The sequence below is a fragment of the Terrapene carolina genome, unplaced genomic scaffold (genome assembly GCF_002925995.2).
Source record: "Terrapene carolina triunguis isolate 2854851 unplaced genomic scaffold, T_m_triunguis-2.0 Scaffold89, whole genome shotgun sequence".
In the NCBI taxonomy this organism is placed as follows: domain Eukaryota; kingdom Metazoa; phylum Chordata; order Testudines; family Emydidae; genus Terrapene; species Terrapene triunguis.
Window position 1 is genome coordinate 2,989,983 of NW_020664440.1, and position 17,113 is coordinate 3,007,095.

Genomic DNA, 17,113 nt, shown 5'->3' on the forward strand with positions numbered 1-17,113 from the left:
CTGAAGTCCGTTTCAGGACTGCAAATTATTCCGGGTCTGAGCTGGGAGGTGGAATAACTTTCTCTGTTGTCATCTCTCATGTAGACCTGATGGGAGATTGTCAGTCAACACATATTGCGTAGCAGTACTGAATTCCTGCTCCTGTAAAGGTCACAATGCAAAGCTTTGCACTCAAGAACACCAAATGCAAATGGGACAAATCCAGCATGATTTTAATTGTATAAAAAATACAACCCTCTGACTTACATCCTCTGAGAAGGAGGATGGCCCAGTGGTTAGGGTGCTAGCTTGGGTCTTGGAAGACACCCGCACAATTCCCTGCTTCCTGTGTGACCTTGGGCATGTCAGTCTCTCGGTGCCTCAGTTTCCCCATCTGTAAAATGAGGATATAGCACAGCCCCAGTGTTGTGAGAATTACATGTAAAACAACAACGGAAAGGGGAGTGGAGAGACCTTTCAGGCACTCAGATACTACGGTAAGGGGGTGGTCCTTCGATAGGTCCCCCTACTCCGAGCACACCTACTCCTCCCATTTCATACTTTTTAAAGGGACGCTGTCACATACTAAAAAATCAAACCACCCCTCATTTGTGTACAGCCCGAGGCTGTGATCCCGCAATCAGATCCGCGAGAGCAGACCCTTTCCATCACCGTAAAGCCAGTTACACAGGTTATGTGCAGGCAAAGTGAATCTCACCCATAAATTGCTAGGAAATGGGATGGTTTACCTGCATTATTTTTAATGTACTGTCCCTTAGTGCTTCTCTGCTGTTTTTTCTCATAGATGATCACAGTAGGGTGAAACTAAGGCCTTCGCCAGGAAAAGATTCTAAGCACAGTGACTACATTAATGCTAATTATGTTGATGTAAGTTGTTTGAATATTTTTTCTCCTCTCTCGTTGTAAATACGTTCCTAAAGGGGGAAATCTATCCGATTGCTCCTTATGAAGCGTTTGTGTTTTCTGACTTCCCCTGGACTCCTGCTACAAACTCCTCAAATATTCAAAACAGGAAAGACACCGCTCTTTGTTATCTGTAAATTATTAATATGTCTGACCTGCTGCTGCTTTCATCTTACTTTGCATTTTGGTTTTCTTTGAAGGGTTACAACAAAGCAAAGGCCTATATTGCCACCCAGGGACCTTTAAAGTCTACGTTTGAAGATTTCTGGAGAATGATTTGGGAACAAAATACTGGAATCGTTATCATGATTACAAACCTCGTGGAAAAAGGAAGAGTAAGGGACCATGTAGCTTGAGAATGGCTACCCTTTTCTATTTAATATAGTGAATTAAATCCTGCCTTCCGATTCGTGAATGGGCAGAATTTGACCCATTAGCTTTAAATACACAAATAGCGTATTGCTATATCGTATGTAAATCCCATAGCGGAGATATAAATTACTAGGCCTGATTTTTTACCCTTTCTAATAAACTGTAAATATGGTTTTAATAAAACCAAAATGACCCCAACCCATCTAATTCTCCCTTCATTCAGAGAAAATGTGATCAGTACTGGCCGACAGAGAATAGCGAGGAATACGGCAACATTATAGTCACATTGAAGAGCACAAAGGTACATGCCTGCTACACCGTCCGCCGTTTCACAGTCAGGAACACAAAAATGAAAAAGGTGAGTGAGCCCCCTCTGTTCATGTTAATTTCCTGTCCGGCTTGTTAAGTGCAAGCAAGGGGTCTTGCCTGCTACGTGTACAACTTTCAGCAGCTGGCTGGTGGGAAATAACTAAGTGAAGCCCGGGTTACTGGCTATCTGGCTAAAGCATTTACACTGCGCCCACAGTTTCTTTTCCCTTGGGGGAGTTCTCATGGCCATTATTTCCCCACTGCCCTGTGCATTTCTCCCCGGGACTCTGTCTGCATCGAGCGGGAGGCAGAGCTGGGGGAGCAGGGGCACTTCTCCAGTTTAGCCTCAGCTGACATGCGCTTATTTGAACATGTCGATAGAGTTTGAAGTAGTTCCAGGCCTCCCCTTTCCGAATATTTATTCCTTGTTGGCTACGTTTTACATACAGGGTCAGAAGGGAAACCCCAAAGGGCGACAGAACGAGAGAACAGTTATTCAGTATCACTATACACAATGGCCTGACATGGGAGTGCCGGAATATGCTCTGCCTGTGCTAACCTTCGTGAGGAGATCGTCAGCAGCCAGGACCCCGGAAATGGGACCCGTGGTTGTACACTGCAGGTATGGCAACTCTGGCTAACTAGGGTGTGGAAAGCACACTTTGGATGCAACAGGTACTGTAGGTGGGTTCTTATTAACATGCAAATACAACAGATTATTAACACACCAATTCAAAGCAGAATGAAACTCATCTCAGTGCAAAGCCTTTGAACCACTTAATCCCAGCAGGTGTCAATGATGCCTCGGTCTGCTGCAAGGTGCCGACACAGGGGTGAATTTCAGATGCAAGCAAGGGGCTGGCAAAGGACATGTACAACTCCACGTACTTGCTATTTGCACTAGACATTTCTAAGGTTTGTTTACAAAATTCCAGCCATCCAACCAGGGAGTAACAATACCGTGTCTCTCTAGACTGACCAGTCATGCTCTGGGAATAAAGATTAATGAATAATCAAAGACCTAGTTAAGGAATTAGTTTGCAAAACCATCCAGGGTCTGAAAGATGTTAGCACTGATTGTACGGCAAACAGTTATTGGGAAATAGTCTGGTCCCAGATAACTTTCATAGAGAAAAAGCAAGTAAATTATGTGGCTACATTATTCATATGAATAGAACACCCAGTGCTAGCTATGGGGGAGCTCTCACAGATGTTAAGGTCAGAATAACCATCGTATGACCATAATGATCATCTAGTTTGACTTCCGCCATAGAGTTTCACCCACAATCACTGGTGTTAGCAGTTGCACTCAGCAGGGGGCATCGCTACAGATGTCCTCAGAAGGAAGCTAGAGAGGGAAAAGGAAACAGACATTTGGAAAAATAGCTAAAAGAAGCACACATTTTCATGTGATTGAAATCCTAGAATGCATGTAACATGTTACTTAAGGACTTTAATGATCAGGAGGGTCAAGGTGTTCTAATACTGTAAAGTTTGGGGACAGAAATGTAGGAACTCTGTTTTGCCCTTGCTAACATTTAATTGAATACAGCAGAATTATCAGGGTTTCTTTCCTGTCCTTTGCAGTGCTGGTGTGGGCAGAACTGGTACCTACATTGTGATCGACAGCATGCTGCAGCAGATACAAGACAAGAGCACAGTTAACGTCCTGGGTTTCCTGAAACACATCAGGACACAGCGCAACTACCTTGTTCAGACAGAGGTAAAGCTTGGAGTGATACTGAATTGAAAGCAGTGCTCGTTTTTATGATGTGATCAAAAAGGAAATCGGTTTTTCAGTTACTTCTCTCTAAATGCGGAATACGTTTCAGCAGGCGCTTTGGTGACTTGGAATGTCTTTTTTCAAGACCAGAAACTTTTGATTCCTCCCTTGACTTCTTAAGTATTGGTTAGATTATACTCATGAATGTATACTCCAGTCTGAGCAGTATTTGTAGACTGAGCTTGTTTTAAAAAGGAAATGTAACCCTTTCCTTCAGTGTGCTGTCCGCCTTCATTAATGACTCTGCTCGGTATAATTTTCTCCTAACTCTTAAACTGCTTGCTCTTGCCTTTCTAGGAGCAGTACATTTTTATTCATGATGCCTTGCTGGAAGCCATCCTTGGGAAGGAGACTGAAGTATCTGCAAACCAGCTGCATAGTTATGTTAACAGCATTCTTATACCTGGAATAGGAGGAAAGACACGACTAGAGAAACAATTCAAGGTAAAGGTTTATCAGGCATCAGGAGTGATTTCACACCCACAGCTCCCTATCTTTTGTCACATGGAGAGTCTTTGCTATCATATCTAATAGGCAGAACGAAAGGCACCTGAACCAAAACGCTGGGTCCAAGCACCCCTGAATTTTGGAGAAGTTTCAGATTGAACAACCTTAGTTACAATGATGTAAATCAGGACTAATGCTATTGAAGTCAGTGAGTTACACTAGTGTAAAATTGGTGTAAAGAGAGAATTGGGCACTCATTTGAACTATGCTGCTGACCCCTCGTTCTATAAGGAGCTTGAACCAAAATGCTGAATCCAAACACTCCTTAGATTTGATTAGTTTTAGATCTAGATCAGGATCCAAACTTGGTGTCTCAGACCCATCTCTAGTTAAAACAAATGGAAATGGTTGTTGGTAGCGCAATTAAAATCCTCAGTATTGTATGAACGGGGTAAATTAGTTTTCTTGAGACTCTAGAAAAAAACAGCTGTTGCTTTTCCAGTAATACATTACAGATAATTTCATCATTAAAAAAAAGTTTGCCGTTTTCTCACATTTAAGAATTAAAAGCCTCCAGCCGTTTAAGATTTTCTGATTACATTTTAAATACACATTTAAAACTACTTTGTGTTACTGTGTCTCATTAGGTGAATCTGTGCAGACCCTGTTTTCACAGTTAAACTCCCTCAGACAAGTACCAGTTAAAGACATGAAACCATTAAACAAATTAAACCAGGTGCCAAATGATTCAAAAAATGAATAGGCCATTTTCTGAATTCACTGGTGAGACTTTCTGGGTTTCTGTAGCATCCATGACATTTTAGATGCTTAACAACCAAATTAAAAAAAAATTGCATTAGGAGAAAAAATCAGCACAGAAAAATGTTGAGACTTTTTCTAAGTGGTAAATAATAACTATAAAAATGTTTTTAGAGAGTGGTGGCAGCAAATGCAGTAATACCAAAGGGTATGTCTACAGTGCAGTAAACCACCCACGCCTGGCCCAGGTCAGCTGACTCAGGGTTGGGGTTTCGGGGCTATAAATGATAGTGTGGACATTCAGGCTTAGGCTGGAGCCCGGATTCTGGGACCCTCCCTGCTTGCAGCGTCTCGGAGCCTGGACTCCAGCCGGAGTTCAAATGTCTCCACTGCCATTTATAGTCCCGCAGCCCGAGCCCCGCAAGCCTGAGTCAGCTGACCTGGGCCAGCTGCAGGGGTTTGGTTTTGGTGTAGACGTACCCTAAGTGTCTTAGCCACCTAATTCCCATTTTCAGAAGTGACTTGATGCTTAGAAGCCTATGTCCCAATGAGACTCCTAAGGGCCAGATGTATTAAGCACCTAAAAATGCACATAGGCACCTATTGGCATTTACCAAAATACTTCAGTAAGTTAGGTACCTAACTTGCTTAGGAGCCTTTGAAAATGGGACATTAGGCTCCTAAAGGTCTGTCTACACTAGGGCAGCATGTAGCGCATAGACACTGCATGCCCAGATAGCACGGGTTTAAACAGCAGGATAGACAGTGAGGCGTGGCTTAGGCAAGTAGCGTGCCCTACACGCCTGAACCCTGGGATATACATCCTGCACTGCTCTCTACACGCTCAAGCAGTGCCTCTCACATCTGCACTGGTAATGTCTCCCGGCCAGAGCTTTTCCTCGCCGTAGTGAACGGCTCCGGTAGCAGGAAAAGGCTCTGGTGGAAGGAGCAGCTCTCTGCTGCCGGAGCCTCTCCCCGCGGGAGCCTTTCCCTGCATGTCGCTATCGAGTGCAGCGCCAAGGGTGAACACGGCTGCCTTTCTGTGCGGCAGGTAGCTACATGGCTAATACCTGTACTCTGCACACCACCGTAAGTGGAGACGAGGCGTACGTCACTTTTGTACATTGGAAATTTTTGCCCTAGGTGAATATTGGCAGCTATTTGATGTTACTTGGAGGTTTGGAATATCAGGAGAGAAGGATTAATTGGCAAATGGGGGACACAGCACTTGGTTCTGGAGTGAGAGTTTTGAGTGAAGGGAGAAACCTTTGTCTGAAAGGGTTTTTAGCTTTTTTTTTCTTTTTTTTTAAATGGTGGCTGTTTCAAGTTGTTCAGAGGTTTGTAATAGTCCTGATGGGGATGGGATTAGCCACTGGGCCAACAGGTCTGTGCTCAGGGGCCCCGGCCAATTGACCTGCTACCCCCATGCCCCGACCCCGCTCCCCGCAGGAGCGTGAGGGGGCCTGCAGGCAAAAGGGATGGAGCGGGGCCCCCACTTGCTCTGGCCCAGGGCTCCACAAAAGCATAATCTGCCTCTGCCTCCACATACATGTAGTGAGCCAAGGATCGTTAGGCAGAATATATCAGTGCCGCCCCATTTAATTGAATGTCCATTATATATCTGATAGAGGGATATCTTTGATGAGATTGTTAAACTGCTATTCTCTTGTTGATATTTTAATGAATAGAGCTGGTCAAAAAATTTGCAACCAGAATCTTTTCCAGCTAAAAACTGGGGTTTTGTTGAAAATAAAATCACATGAAAATGTTGTCAGCTAAATTTTGATTTTTTTTTAGTGAGAAATTTCAAAACAAAACTTTTCATTTCAGTTTTTGAGAATTTGAAATTTTAATGTTCCCCTTCATTTTTCCTTTTTTGACATGCAGAGCAATAAAATTAATAATGTACAGGTTTTATTCCACTTTTTCCAATCTCTTTTTACTTTTTTCCCCACTCTGCAACATTTCAAATCTTTGCCGTCTCTGGGAAAAATTACACAAGAGTAAAAAGAAAAATGTAACTCTGGCGCTCTGAAACTGTTCCAAAGTTGAGGAACTTTTGAAAAGTTAGAGTGGGAAAAGAAAAAATAGAGGAAAAAATTGAAAGAAAAAACAAAACATTACCCCTCAGCATCATTCATTCTATTGCATTAATTGGCAAAATAAACAAAAAAGGAGAAAAGGGAGAAAATAAAAAAATTAAATAAAAAAAAAAATTTAAAAACCAAATCCAAAATTTTGATTAAAAACTAAGTGAAATATTCATTTAATTTTGTTTAGAAATGTCCCACAAAAAGTTTAAAATGAAAATTTTTCATTTGAAATTATTTTGGTGGTGGGAAAAACAAGGTTGAGGACCAGCTCCAATATTGACGACCTACTTTTGCTTCCAACAGTATGGAGCCATTGTAATGACTCTTGATATAATAACTGTGTAACATCAAAAGTGCTGCTCTCAGAGCAGGATAATGATACAGAAGGAGTGCAGTGTATCTGCACAATTTTCTTTCCTTTTTGTCTTTCCTTTTCCGTAAGCTCCATCAAACTTCACATGCCTCTCAGGTATTCCATCCCGCAGAAACAGATATGAGGCGCTTGATTCTACAGCAGAGCTCCAGCCCAGCGGAGAGTTGGCATTGACAAAATATCAGTCACCGTTCCCTTATTCTTCAGCACCTGGTCCCAGCATAAATTAAAGCTGCTTTGACTTCTCCCTGTGGAGAATTAGGCATAAAGGAGCCTTGATCTGCCACTCCCTCTGTTCTCCCCCTGACCGCCTGCTTCACATTCCCTGCCTCCCCTTATACTGAGCAGTGGAGTTCTGGTCCAGAAAGCAGCAGCGCCAGCTTTACACCAGCTTTACACCAGCAATGATTTTCCCCACACAGAAGGATACTCCAGGACAAATCTCCTGCCACCTCAACTTCATTCTGTGCCACGGAAGCGGCACAAAGTGAACCTGGCAGACTGGAGAACGTGCCCCAAGATGGCTGGTCTCAGCTGAAAGCGTTTTGGGCTCACAACAGGCCACAGCAGTAAATAAACTTCCTTAGGCATGAGCTTGTTTCAATTTAAAAAGGGAGAGAGAGGGGCTTGCTTTTGTTGGGTTTTTTTCCCCTGAGACCTGCTACTGGGCTAAACATCCCTGCAGGGCTTCAGAATAAATTGTCAAAAGTAACTAAATCTAGAGTGTTCTGTGAAAATCAACTTGGAATGGAATTTCATTTTGATGTGTGCCAAAGCTGAGATCTGTGGAGACCTTAGTATCCAATAAGCATCCATATATTTTATGAAGAGGATGATTCCTATTGGCATTTTGAGTACTTTAAGCAAATCTGACCATACAGCTTGTTCTTCCAGTGAGGTATTTTTTCTAGGAGCTGCCAAGGAAAAACTTTCCTCTTCCTTTTGAGGGCTATGAGAACTTTGTCAAACCAGTTCCTACTTACTTTCTTTCAGCTGGTTACACAGTGTAATGCAAAATATGTGGAATGCTTCAGTGCTCAGAAAGACTGCAACAAAGAGAAGAACAGAAACTCATCAGTTGTGCCATGTAAGCTCACCTCTTTGGTTTGATTACTGCTTAGCATAACTTTTTGTGTTGAATTCTGTTGGTTATGCATGAAGAGGCATAGCTGCCAGGAAGGAGAATGGTTGTGTTTTGTTCAGCCAAAGATGTCTTGTCTTTAGAAATTACTATGGGGAAACTGAGCAAAAGGACCTGGTGATGGTGTCAGCATAATCCATTGTCCAAGCAAAATGTTAATCTGAAGAGTTTAAGTTTTTGAATAATTATATGTCGGGGGGGGGGGGACTTTCTAGCTACGGAATCACAGTAATGCAGTCATGTTTGCATCTGTACTCGGATAATATCTCGCAATGCGATTGAAGTTGATTGTTTGGTAGTGTTGCTACTATGAGTAAATTATCACATTTGGATGGCTCAGTTAGTAGCACATTATGCACACTCTCAAAAAAAAATTGGGGGACTGGAAATATAAACTACATTTCTTCCCTTTGGAGGAGACGAGATGTGCTGAGGGAGTTATGTATGTTCTTGGGTGACTAATCAACGGGGATTGCCTCAGCTGTGGAGACAGCTGCCTGCTTGCCCCGAGGTCAGCGAAATGGTCATAAAGCAATGCTAGAAAAAGACTGGAGAAGCAAAATAAATCAGATGGTTTTGTGTGCAATTGGAGGTGAATAGAACGCTGTAGTCAAGAATGATCTGAAATCCCCTGCCATCACTGCATAGACTGTTATTTGATAATTCAGCCTGTTGTGAAAATCTTTGCTATAGTAAAATCTGATTCCTGAAATTACTTTGTCCTTGTAGGAATATTGTACAACATTTCATTTTATATTCTGCTTTGGCTGGCAATGCTGCTGCTGGGGGAGATGGGAGTTGTATTAGATCTGATTTGTTAAAGTCATCTCAGAAATTCATGCTTTCTGCACCATGCCATGACCAGACTGTGATCATTTTTTTCATCTTATAGCTGAACGTGCTAGGGTGGGTCTCGCGCCACTGCCTGGAATGAAGGGAACTGATTACATTAATGCCTCTTATATCATGGTGAGAAAATCAGCACTTAATTATAGAGCAAAATCAACTGAAAGGTGTTAAATACCAGATTCCTACAATTGTCTTAATTTTGCATATAATGATTGAGTATAAAAGTTTTAACACATTTCATAATGTAAAACTTTTAACTATCTTTAATAAAAGATCATTGTTTAAAATATTTAAATTATGCAAAGCATTTTTATGGAATTAATTTTTCCATTACATGCACTCAAATAAATATTGGCATTAAGAGTAAATGAAAGCAGCAGGGACTCTGAGAAGTGGAAATGTACTCAGAGTGAAAATGGTTTGTGTAGAAATATTAATAATAGCACAGGAAAAAAATTAGACTTGTACTGGATGTTTTCAGCTGTAGTCAAAACAACATTATCGGTTCCTATAAATAAAATGTAATGCTTTGAAATTACTCGGTGTAATAAGGGACTGTGTGGTTCTGTCTTTGCTTTATAAGGGTTACTACAGGAGCAATGAGTTCATCATAACCCAGCATCCCCTGCCACATACAACTAAAGACTTTTGGCGAATGATCTGGGATCATAATGCACAGATCATTGTCATGCTGCCAGACAACCAGAGCTTGGTAAGTTAAACACTTAACTATGTATATACTATACTTCAATTACCGAGCACAGCAGGGTGCCGGAATTGGGTCACTCATGCACGCTGGTTATGTTTCCGTTGAAAATGTAGCTAATTTTGAGCCGTCTACTTAAATCTGAGTTCATGCAGCAAGCTTGTTACAGTCAACCATGTCGCTGCTCTCTTTCAAATCGATTGTATCCTCCTATAGGTGAAAGGTAACCTCAACTAGTGTATCCTGCCAGGACTGAATTACTAATGAACTGAAGGAAACCATACAGTTTCCTCAGAGCAGAGCAAAAATGATAGTTTAAGACTCTGTGCTATGTGTTTGTGGCCCGTGTGACGGAAAGGATGGGGACAATGAAGTTATTCGTTTGCCAGGGGCTACGGTGAAGGACAGCAAGTGGTAACCGAGACAATAGTGTAGTTATTAGTTTGCTTGGGGGGGACCTAAGGTTAAGGAGATCAAAGAGAGGATAAATACATGATTTCTGATTGAAGGGGAAAGCAGTTGTGGTTGTATATGTGGATATAAATGGAAATAAAAGAGAGGGAGAATTCAAGTGTTGGAGGTGACACAGGTGAAGTGTTAATGATAGCTTTCAGGTTAACCGGCATATGCCTAAGAAGAATGAGTGCTGAAAAGGATTACGGTCTGAACAGTTGATTTTTTTCATATGGGCCTGACTAAAGTGTGGCAGAGAATGGTAGGGAAACAATGGTCTTCGTTATTAGAAAAGAGTGGTTGTGAGGGCTGCCACGTTTATATTCTTCCTTAGTGCAGTGAGATTAAAGGGATCAGCAGGAATTCCCAGGGAAAGAGCTTTCAGATAAGCACTGTCAAATCAAAAAGAATTGATGAAAAGAGAGAGTGTCAGGTGACAATGAAGAGGATGCTCCTGCCTTTAAAAGCACACGAAGCAATGCTGCTGAACAGTTCTGATTCTGATATAACTGGGAGAAGTGACACTTGGCTAGATCTGAAAATACCTTGCAACTCGTCTTGGAAGGCACATAGTGCCAGATTCTGCCTTCGTTGTGAGGAGGGTGGTGGGGGTTGCCCTGGAAACAGGCGCCGGAATTTGGCACAAACTTTGTGATATGGTTAATGTCAATGTGGGTGAAGCTGAACATACAGTGCTGAGAGAAAGATGACAATGCAGACTGACTACTGTGTCTGAGTGAGTTTAGTCTGAGGAAGAAGGGTGAAATTACTATGGAACAATCAACAATATTAGGGACTATTTGAATATGATTCTATAGACTGAGGACAACCTTTTCAGAAGCACCTGAGTGACTGGAGCCTAAGTCCTGTTTTCAAAACAGACGTAAGCACTTGGGAACCTAAGTATCATTGAAAGTCTTGCCCTGGGCACAGAGGGAGAAAATGGATTCATAGATGCAGAGGATAATGGTTCATGTTTTTTCAGAAGGAAAAACAATTTGCCTGATCTTGTCCTCAGAGACACAGGCAAGCAATGCCATGTAGTATGTCCAATTAACTTCTATGCTTATGCCGGCGCGTACCATACGACCTTGAATCCAAGAACAGGCACGGGCGTTGATAGTATAATCTACAGCTGGTTATTCATTAAAAGTACTGAAACTCTTAATCCTTTTTTCCCCATCACTGCGCTCTTTTTATTTAGAATTTACCCTTGCTCCTTCAGTAGACGATTTTTGACATAGACTAAAGTTTACAGAGAATTAAGCTGACCTGCTGTTTTCCTCAGGGTTAGGAATGTTTGGGTTTCTTTTTCTCAGTTCATAAAATTTCAACAACTAGATATGACAAGCTCCAGTGTGCTGATCCAAAGCACAGTAAAGTCAGTCAGAATCTGTCCCCGGACAGTACTGGCTTTGGATGAGACCAAGATCGATAAGAATTAAAGACAATAACAAACAATTTCTAAAGTTCACTCAGTGTTTCTAAACAGGTACCTGACCTGACTGCAAAAGAGAGGGAGTAATGTACTGGGTAGACAGCAGGTGGTGTAGTCTGGGAAAGATTGTGTCTACATAAAGGTTAAGTGTAAGTTAACTAAAATAACCATTTCCCTATGAAACCAATTAAAAAGCAGAGTTGCACTATTTGGGAGGCACAGGAAGGATTACTTGAGGTTTGCTGACTACTCTAATAAATCTCTTTTAGACACAAACAGTTTTAAAGATCGGTTTCTGGTCACATCTATGTATCAAATCCGTTTCTGGATCCATTGGATTTTTCAGTCATACATAAAGTAAGCTATTTGGAAGACTGCAGTGATCTGTTTGTTTTATTCCCCCAGGCAGAAGATGAGTTTGTGTACTGGCCAAGTCGTGAGGAATCCATGAACTGTGAGGCCTTTACCGTGACCCTTATCAGCAAAGACAGACTGTGCCTCTCTAATGAAGAGCAAATCATCATCCATGACTTTATCCTTGAAGCTACCCAGGTAAAGCGAACCCCCACAATAGGTGCATTTGGGCTCTCCCTTTCATCCAACGCGTTAGCGCCTTCAGTTAAACTTTGCAATAAGACAGAGTTTGCAAATGACTTTCAAAAGGATTCACTTGTAAATATATTGCCTGTGTGTCCGATGCAGGGGGAAGGATATTGATATCGGTTCCTTTTCCTTCTCACTCCCCAGACACTGAGATTCAGTGTCCTGTTTCCCCTTTTATAAATTCAGATTTTATAAATGGATTGTTTTGAAGCGATGATGGTGGCTCTGCATTTGCTAAACCACATTTATATTGAGCGACAACACCTATACTTTGACTGCTATCACAATGGCAGATGTATTTAGCTGCAGGGAAGAAGATATTGTTACAAGCCCTTGGTAGCCTTTTCAGTCTGGATACCTTTGGTCGCTCTTCTCTTGTTTGACCAGCTGCCCTTGGAATATTAGAGATGCTGAAGAGACCAGTGGGCTAAGAAAGACCTATGTGGAGGAGGGCCCTGAATTGAAATGGAAAATATTTAAACAATTAAATATTTCATTATATTCAAAATGATTTAGTATGGACCCAAACCTGCTCCCTGGAGCCTCAGGGATGCCAGAACTGCACAGCTTGGCTGTGTTCTGCATTCACCCAGACCTCACTGAATCCTGCGTGGGCAACTATACAGCCATTGCATGGTTGGATAATGTCTTCCCCTCTCCACAGGTGCATGCACATTGCCTGCCTCTGCATCACAGTGAGGGGAAGGATTTGTGCAGCTAACTGGCAATGAGTGGAGTCTCACAGAGGCTATGCAGCCTGCAGGCTGTTGAGTGATGGCTCTGAGATGAAGAAAGGATAGGGAGAGGGGCGCTGTCCAGCAGGCAGGAGATTCCCCCCGTAGCAGTTAGGGAGAGGGGAGAATTATGTTATCACGCAGGCAGGGGCATGGCTCACCCTGGCACTTGCTGTACCATGGGCATAAAGAGATTTACTGAAGACTACCCAGAAATGCTACACACCAACACACCCTGGTCCTCTCGAAGAGCTGCAGGACCAAGAGCTCTGTGATCTAACTCAGTAGTTCTCAATCGGTGGTCCGCACACACCCCTGGGGGTCTGCAGACTATGTCTAAAGGATTTGCGAAAGGTTGTCATTACCATAGAACAGTGGCTTTGAACCTGTGATCCACAGACCCCTGAGTGTCCGCAGACTATGTAGATTTCCAAAGGGGTCCGCACCTCCATTCGAAATTTTTTAGGGTTCTGCAAATGAAAAAAGGTTGAGAACCACGGGTCTAACTCATCTCTACAGAGAGGAGGACTCAACTTCCTCTCCCCACCACAGACCCCTTCAAAGAGGGAGAGGATCAGGTGAACTTGGAACAATTCTGGGGTCTGTTCCTGGCTGTGCTTTCTGCTTGTGTAGGAGCAGCACCATGGTTAATGCAGTCCTCGGGGAGGGAGGGAGGGAAGCTTAGGGTCCATAGTCAGCTACTTGGAGAGAGGACTGGGAGAAAAGTGCTGGGCATCACCTCTTCTGCCCTCACTTGCGTGCCAGCCTGTCTGTCCCAGGAGTGCTCAGCTTGCTGCACTGCTGAATACACAGCGGTCTGGGGTGCATAGACAGTATACTTGCACATATGTGTGGATGATGCACACATCCCTGTCTAACGTAGTTGCTCCTGACCTGCCGGGAGATGAGAATACTATTTCCATTTCTGGCCCCTCTCGTTTCTTTCATTGACGGGCAGAATGGGGAGGAACGTCCCGCTATAAAGAAGCCTCAGCATCCCTAAGTGTGTGAATGTGGAGTTAAAATGGCTAACGACAGGATGGTTTTTCGTTTCAGGATGACTACGTTCTGGAAGTACGCCACTTTCAGTGTCCCAAATGGCCAAACCCAGATGCCCCCATAAGCAGTACCTTTGAACTTATCAATGTAATCAAGGAAGAGGCCTTAACAAGGGATGGCCCCACCATTGTTCATGATGAGTATGTCATCTGCCTTCTCTCATTTACATACAGCTTGTAAAAGAAATTTTACACTGGATAAGGGTGTAGATGGAGGAAAATGTCCTCACTCCTCTGGAGAGGATGGGTTTTCATGGCCTAAGCACCACAATCTAAGTACCTAGCCTCCCTGAATTGCAGCCAGTCATCATGCTTCAAAGGCAAATAAATTGAATTTAATGCAGTTTATTATGTTTGGGGCTTTCAGGCCAGACCCTCCCCCCCGCCCCCAAATTCTAATAGCTTTAAAACCAGTGAGAGCCATAGTTTAGACCAGACTCCAGAGTTGTTTTTTTATTAAACCAGTTTCAAAACCACCCCAGGACTCCTGTGTAATAATGTAGGTCTAATGTGCCACCTGTGACACAGGGCTTTACTTCAACAGTATGTAAATAGCACTGAACCAGTTCAGCTCTGCTGGTTCTCAAGATGCACAGCAAGGATAATTTGAGCCACAGAAGCTGAGGTTTCTTTATGGTGGGTTTATTTTGCCCACTTCCAACAGCCATTCTGTGGAGCCATCTTGGCATCAGCTGGATGAGGAGGAAACACCCACCCCCGCAAGAGGTGTCGCTGCTTTCTAAGAAATAGTTCTGCAAAGCAACCGCATGTTTATGTGCCCAGTAACAATTCAACAGCGGATTATAGGTGATCACACATTCATTTTTACTGATGCTTTGCATACATTCATGGCAGTTTCCAGCGCTGGAAAATGTACTGGTTGTAAAGCAGAGCCTAGTGCCTGACAGACCCACAACAGCTCTTCTCAGAGGGAGAAATTCACCACCGTGCAGAGGACCAGCACAAGAATTATGCACCACTTAAGTGCCAAGGAAGCCCATGCAGGTTGAACTCTTAGTCTGGGAACCACTTTGAAGAACTGTTGTGAGAGCCATTAGACCAGCCATGATCTTTAGTCAATGCTGCAGCAAGATACATTGGAGCTAATGGGGAAATCTTTGAGGCCTTACTTATTTTGCAAAAGCCTTACCATACACTGGTATTTCAGTGGTCAGCCAGGCTAATGACTGAGATGTAAAATCGCATGTTAGTATTCTGCTGCTGCAAAGCAACCTTTCCGTTAAAGTATTGCTACTACAACAGGTTCTCGTGACAAACTCCTACAAAGAGTGACTTGGGCCTGGGCAAGTGGGTTTTCTCCCTTTCTGCCTCACTAATGCATAGTGTAAGCTCTGTTGCATTTTGGCAGCTTTTATTAATTTGAGGCTAGTTTTAATATTAATGCTTTGGATAGTCTGGAGTGCCGTTTTGCTGCACTTGCATTATTCAAGATTATGCTTTACAAAATTAGAACCATTATTGATTTGGGCATTTCATGCTAGACACCCCCCTTCCTCCTTCCCTCCCAGAAAAAAACCCCAAACAAATCCTCAAAACTGTGATTCTAAAAGCGCTGAGTTACTTTTTTCTGTAAATTGCTTTTTTGGTTTATTTGTCGTAGTCAGTGATTTTTATTTTTATGCCTAGCATATAATGTGTATTGCACCTTTGATTTGGAGGCTGAGCAAATGTAGCTGAAAATGAAAATCTCCCTTTAGTATGTGCAACAGCCGCATCCAATAATCCACTAATAATTACAACTGCGGATTAATTCCAATTGTATGGATTTGCAAATACTAAATGCAAGTGGGATTTAGGAAGCACTTGGTAGACGACTTGATGAAAAAACATTTCTAAAAAGTTCTGGAACTCTACCTACAAACCACATGTTAAACACTAACAATTTACACCCAAATCTTCAAACATGGCTGCCTATATTTAGGCACCAAATTAAGGATTTTGTGGTCTGATTTTCCAAGATGTTGAGCACACAACAGCTCCCATTCAGGACATTGAGAGCTGTAGGTAATCAGCCTCTCTGAAAATCAGTCCATTAGTGCCTTAAACAGGCATTTAGATGTCTCCCTTTAGGCACCTATGTTGTCCTTAACCCATAAGGACAATGAGCCCGGCCTTGTTTGGTGTGCAGTTCGTAGGTGACTAAGGCAAGGCCCATGCTGATTGAGACAGAGGAGCGTCACTTTTGACTAAATTCAGTTTGCAGTTATCTTCAGAAATCACCAAGGCAGTGTTGTGCTTAGTCCTATTAAAACGAGGCAGAGATCCTGTGGAAATAATAGCAGATAATCCTGGATTTAAAGACTGTATCGCAACACAAACATAGAAGGGGAAGCAGAATCAAGGTTGGCTTGAGTTCTTAACATTCTTTTAATATAGTCTTTGCAATGGGTTTGTTGCTATGGGCATGGGCGTGGCTGGAGCTTGCTCCATACCAGCAATCCCTGGCACAGACATTTCAAGTGACTCTGGTGTCTCACAAACAGATTCTGCGCTGCCCTCAGGTCACAAACCACTGCTAAAATTCTGATAGGGTGCCTCCAGTGAATCAGTATCAGGCCTGGTCTACACTGCGGGGGGAGGGAGTCGATGTAAGATACGCAACTTCAGCTACGGGAAGCTGAAGTCGACGTATCTTATTTCGACTTACCTCCCGTCCTCACGGCGCGGGATCGACGGCCACGGCTCCCCCATCGACTCCGCTACCGCCGCTCGCCCTGGCGGAGTTCCAGAGTCGACGGGAGTGCGTTCGGGGATCGATTTATTGCGTCTAGACGAGACGTGATAGATCGATCCCTGATAGATCGATCGCTACCCACCAATCTGGCGGGTAGTCTGGACATACCCTCAGTAGCATTTCTTGAACGCCTTTATATCTCAGCCACACCCAGAAGTGCTGCCTTTTGCCTACAAACGAGACCTAGCTCAATTGAAGGGTGTTAACGAGATGTTTGTCATTGACTCATGGGCACTTAGTATCCAGCTTAGGCTTTGTCTACACTGGACTTTTGTTGGCAAAACTTTTGTCCTTTGGGGGTGTTAAAAAAACACACACACCCCAACGACAGAAGTTT

The 17,113-nt window shown here is 43.0% G+C and overlaps 1 protein-coding gene across 5 annotated transcripts in view; it reads left to right on the forward strand.

Moving 5' to 3' along the window:
- The window catches only part of PTPRG (protein tyrosine phosphatase receptor type G), a 592,097-nt gene that overhangs the window by 567,563 nt on the left and 7,421 nt on the right, over positions 1-17,113 (forward strand). For all 5 annotated transcript variants that reach the window (XM_026650229.2, XM_026650227.2, XM_026650225.2 and 2 more), the window contains 11 exons: positions 785-867; positions 1,104-1,238; positions 1,499-1,633; positions 2,034-2,206; positions 3,172-3,307; positions 3,665-3,811; positions 8,033-8,126; positions 9,073-9,149; positions 9,613-9,741; positions 12,032-12,178; positions 14,020-14,162. In XM_026650229.2, coding sequence (XP_026506014.1) covers positions 785-867; positions 1,104-1,238; positions 1,499-1,633; positions 2,034-2,206; positions 3,172-3,307; positions 3,665-3,811; positions 8,033-8,126; positions 9,073-9,149; positions 9,613-9,741; positions 12,032-12,178; positions 14,020-14,162 — 1,399 coding nt within the window. The remainder of the gene's footprint in view (positions 1-784; positions 868-1,103; positions 1,239-1,498; positions 1,634-2,033; positions 2,207-3,171; positions 3,308-3,664; positions 3,812-8,032; positions 8,127-9,072; positions 9,150-9,612; positions 9,742-12,031; positions 12,179-14,019; positions 14,163-17,113) is intronic.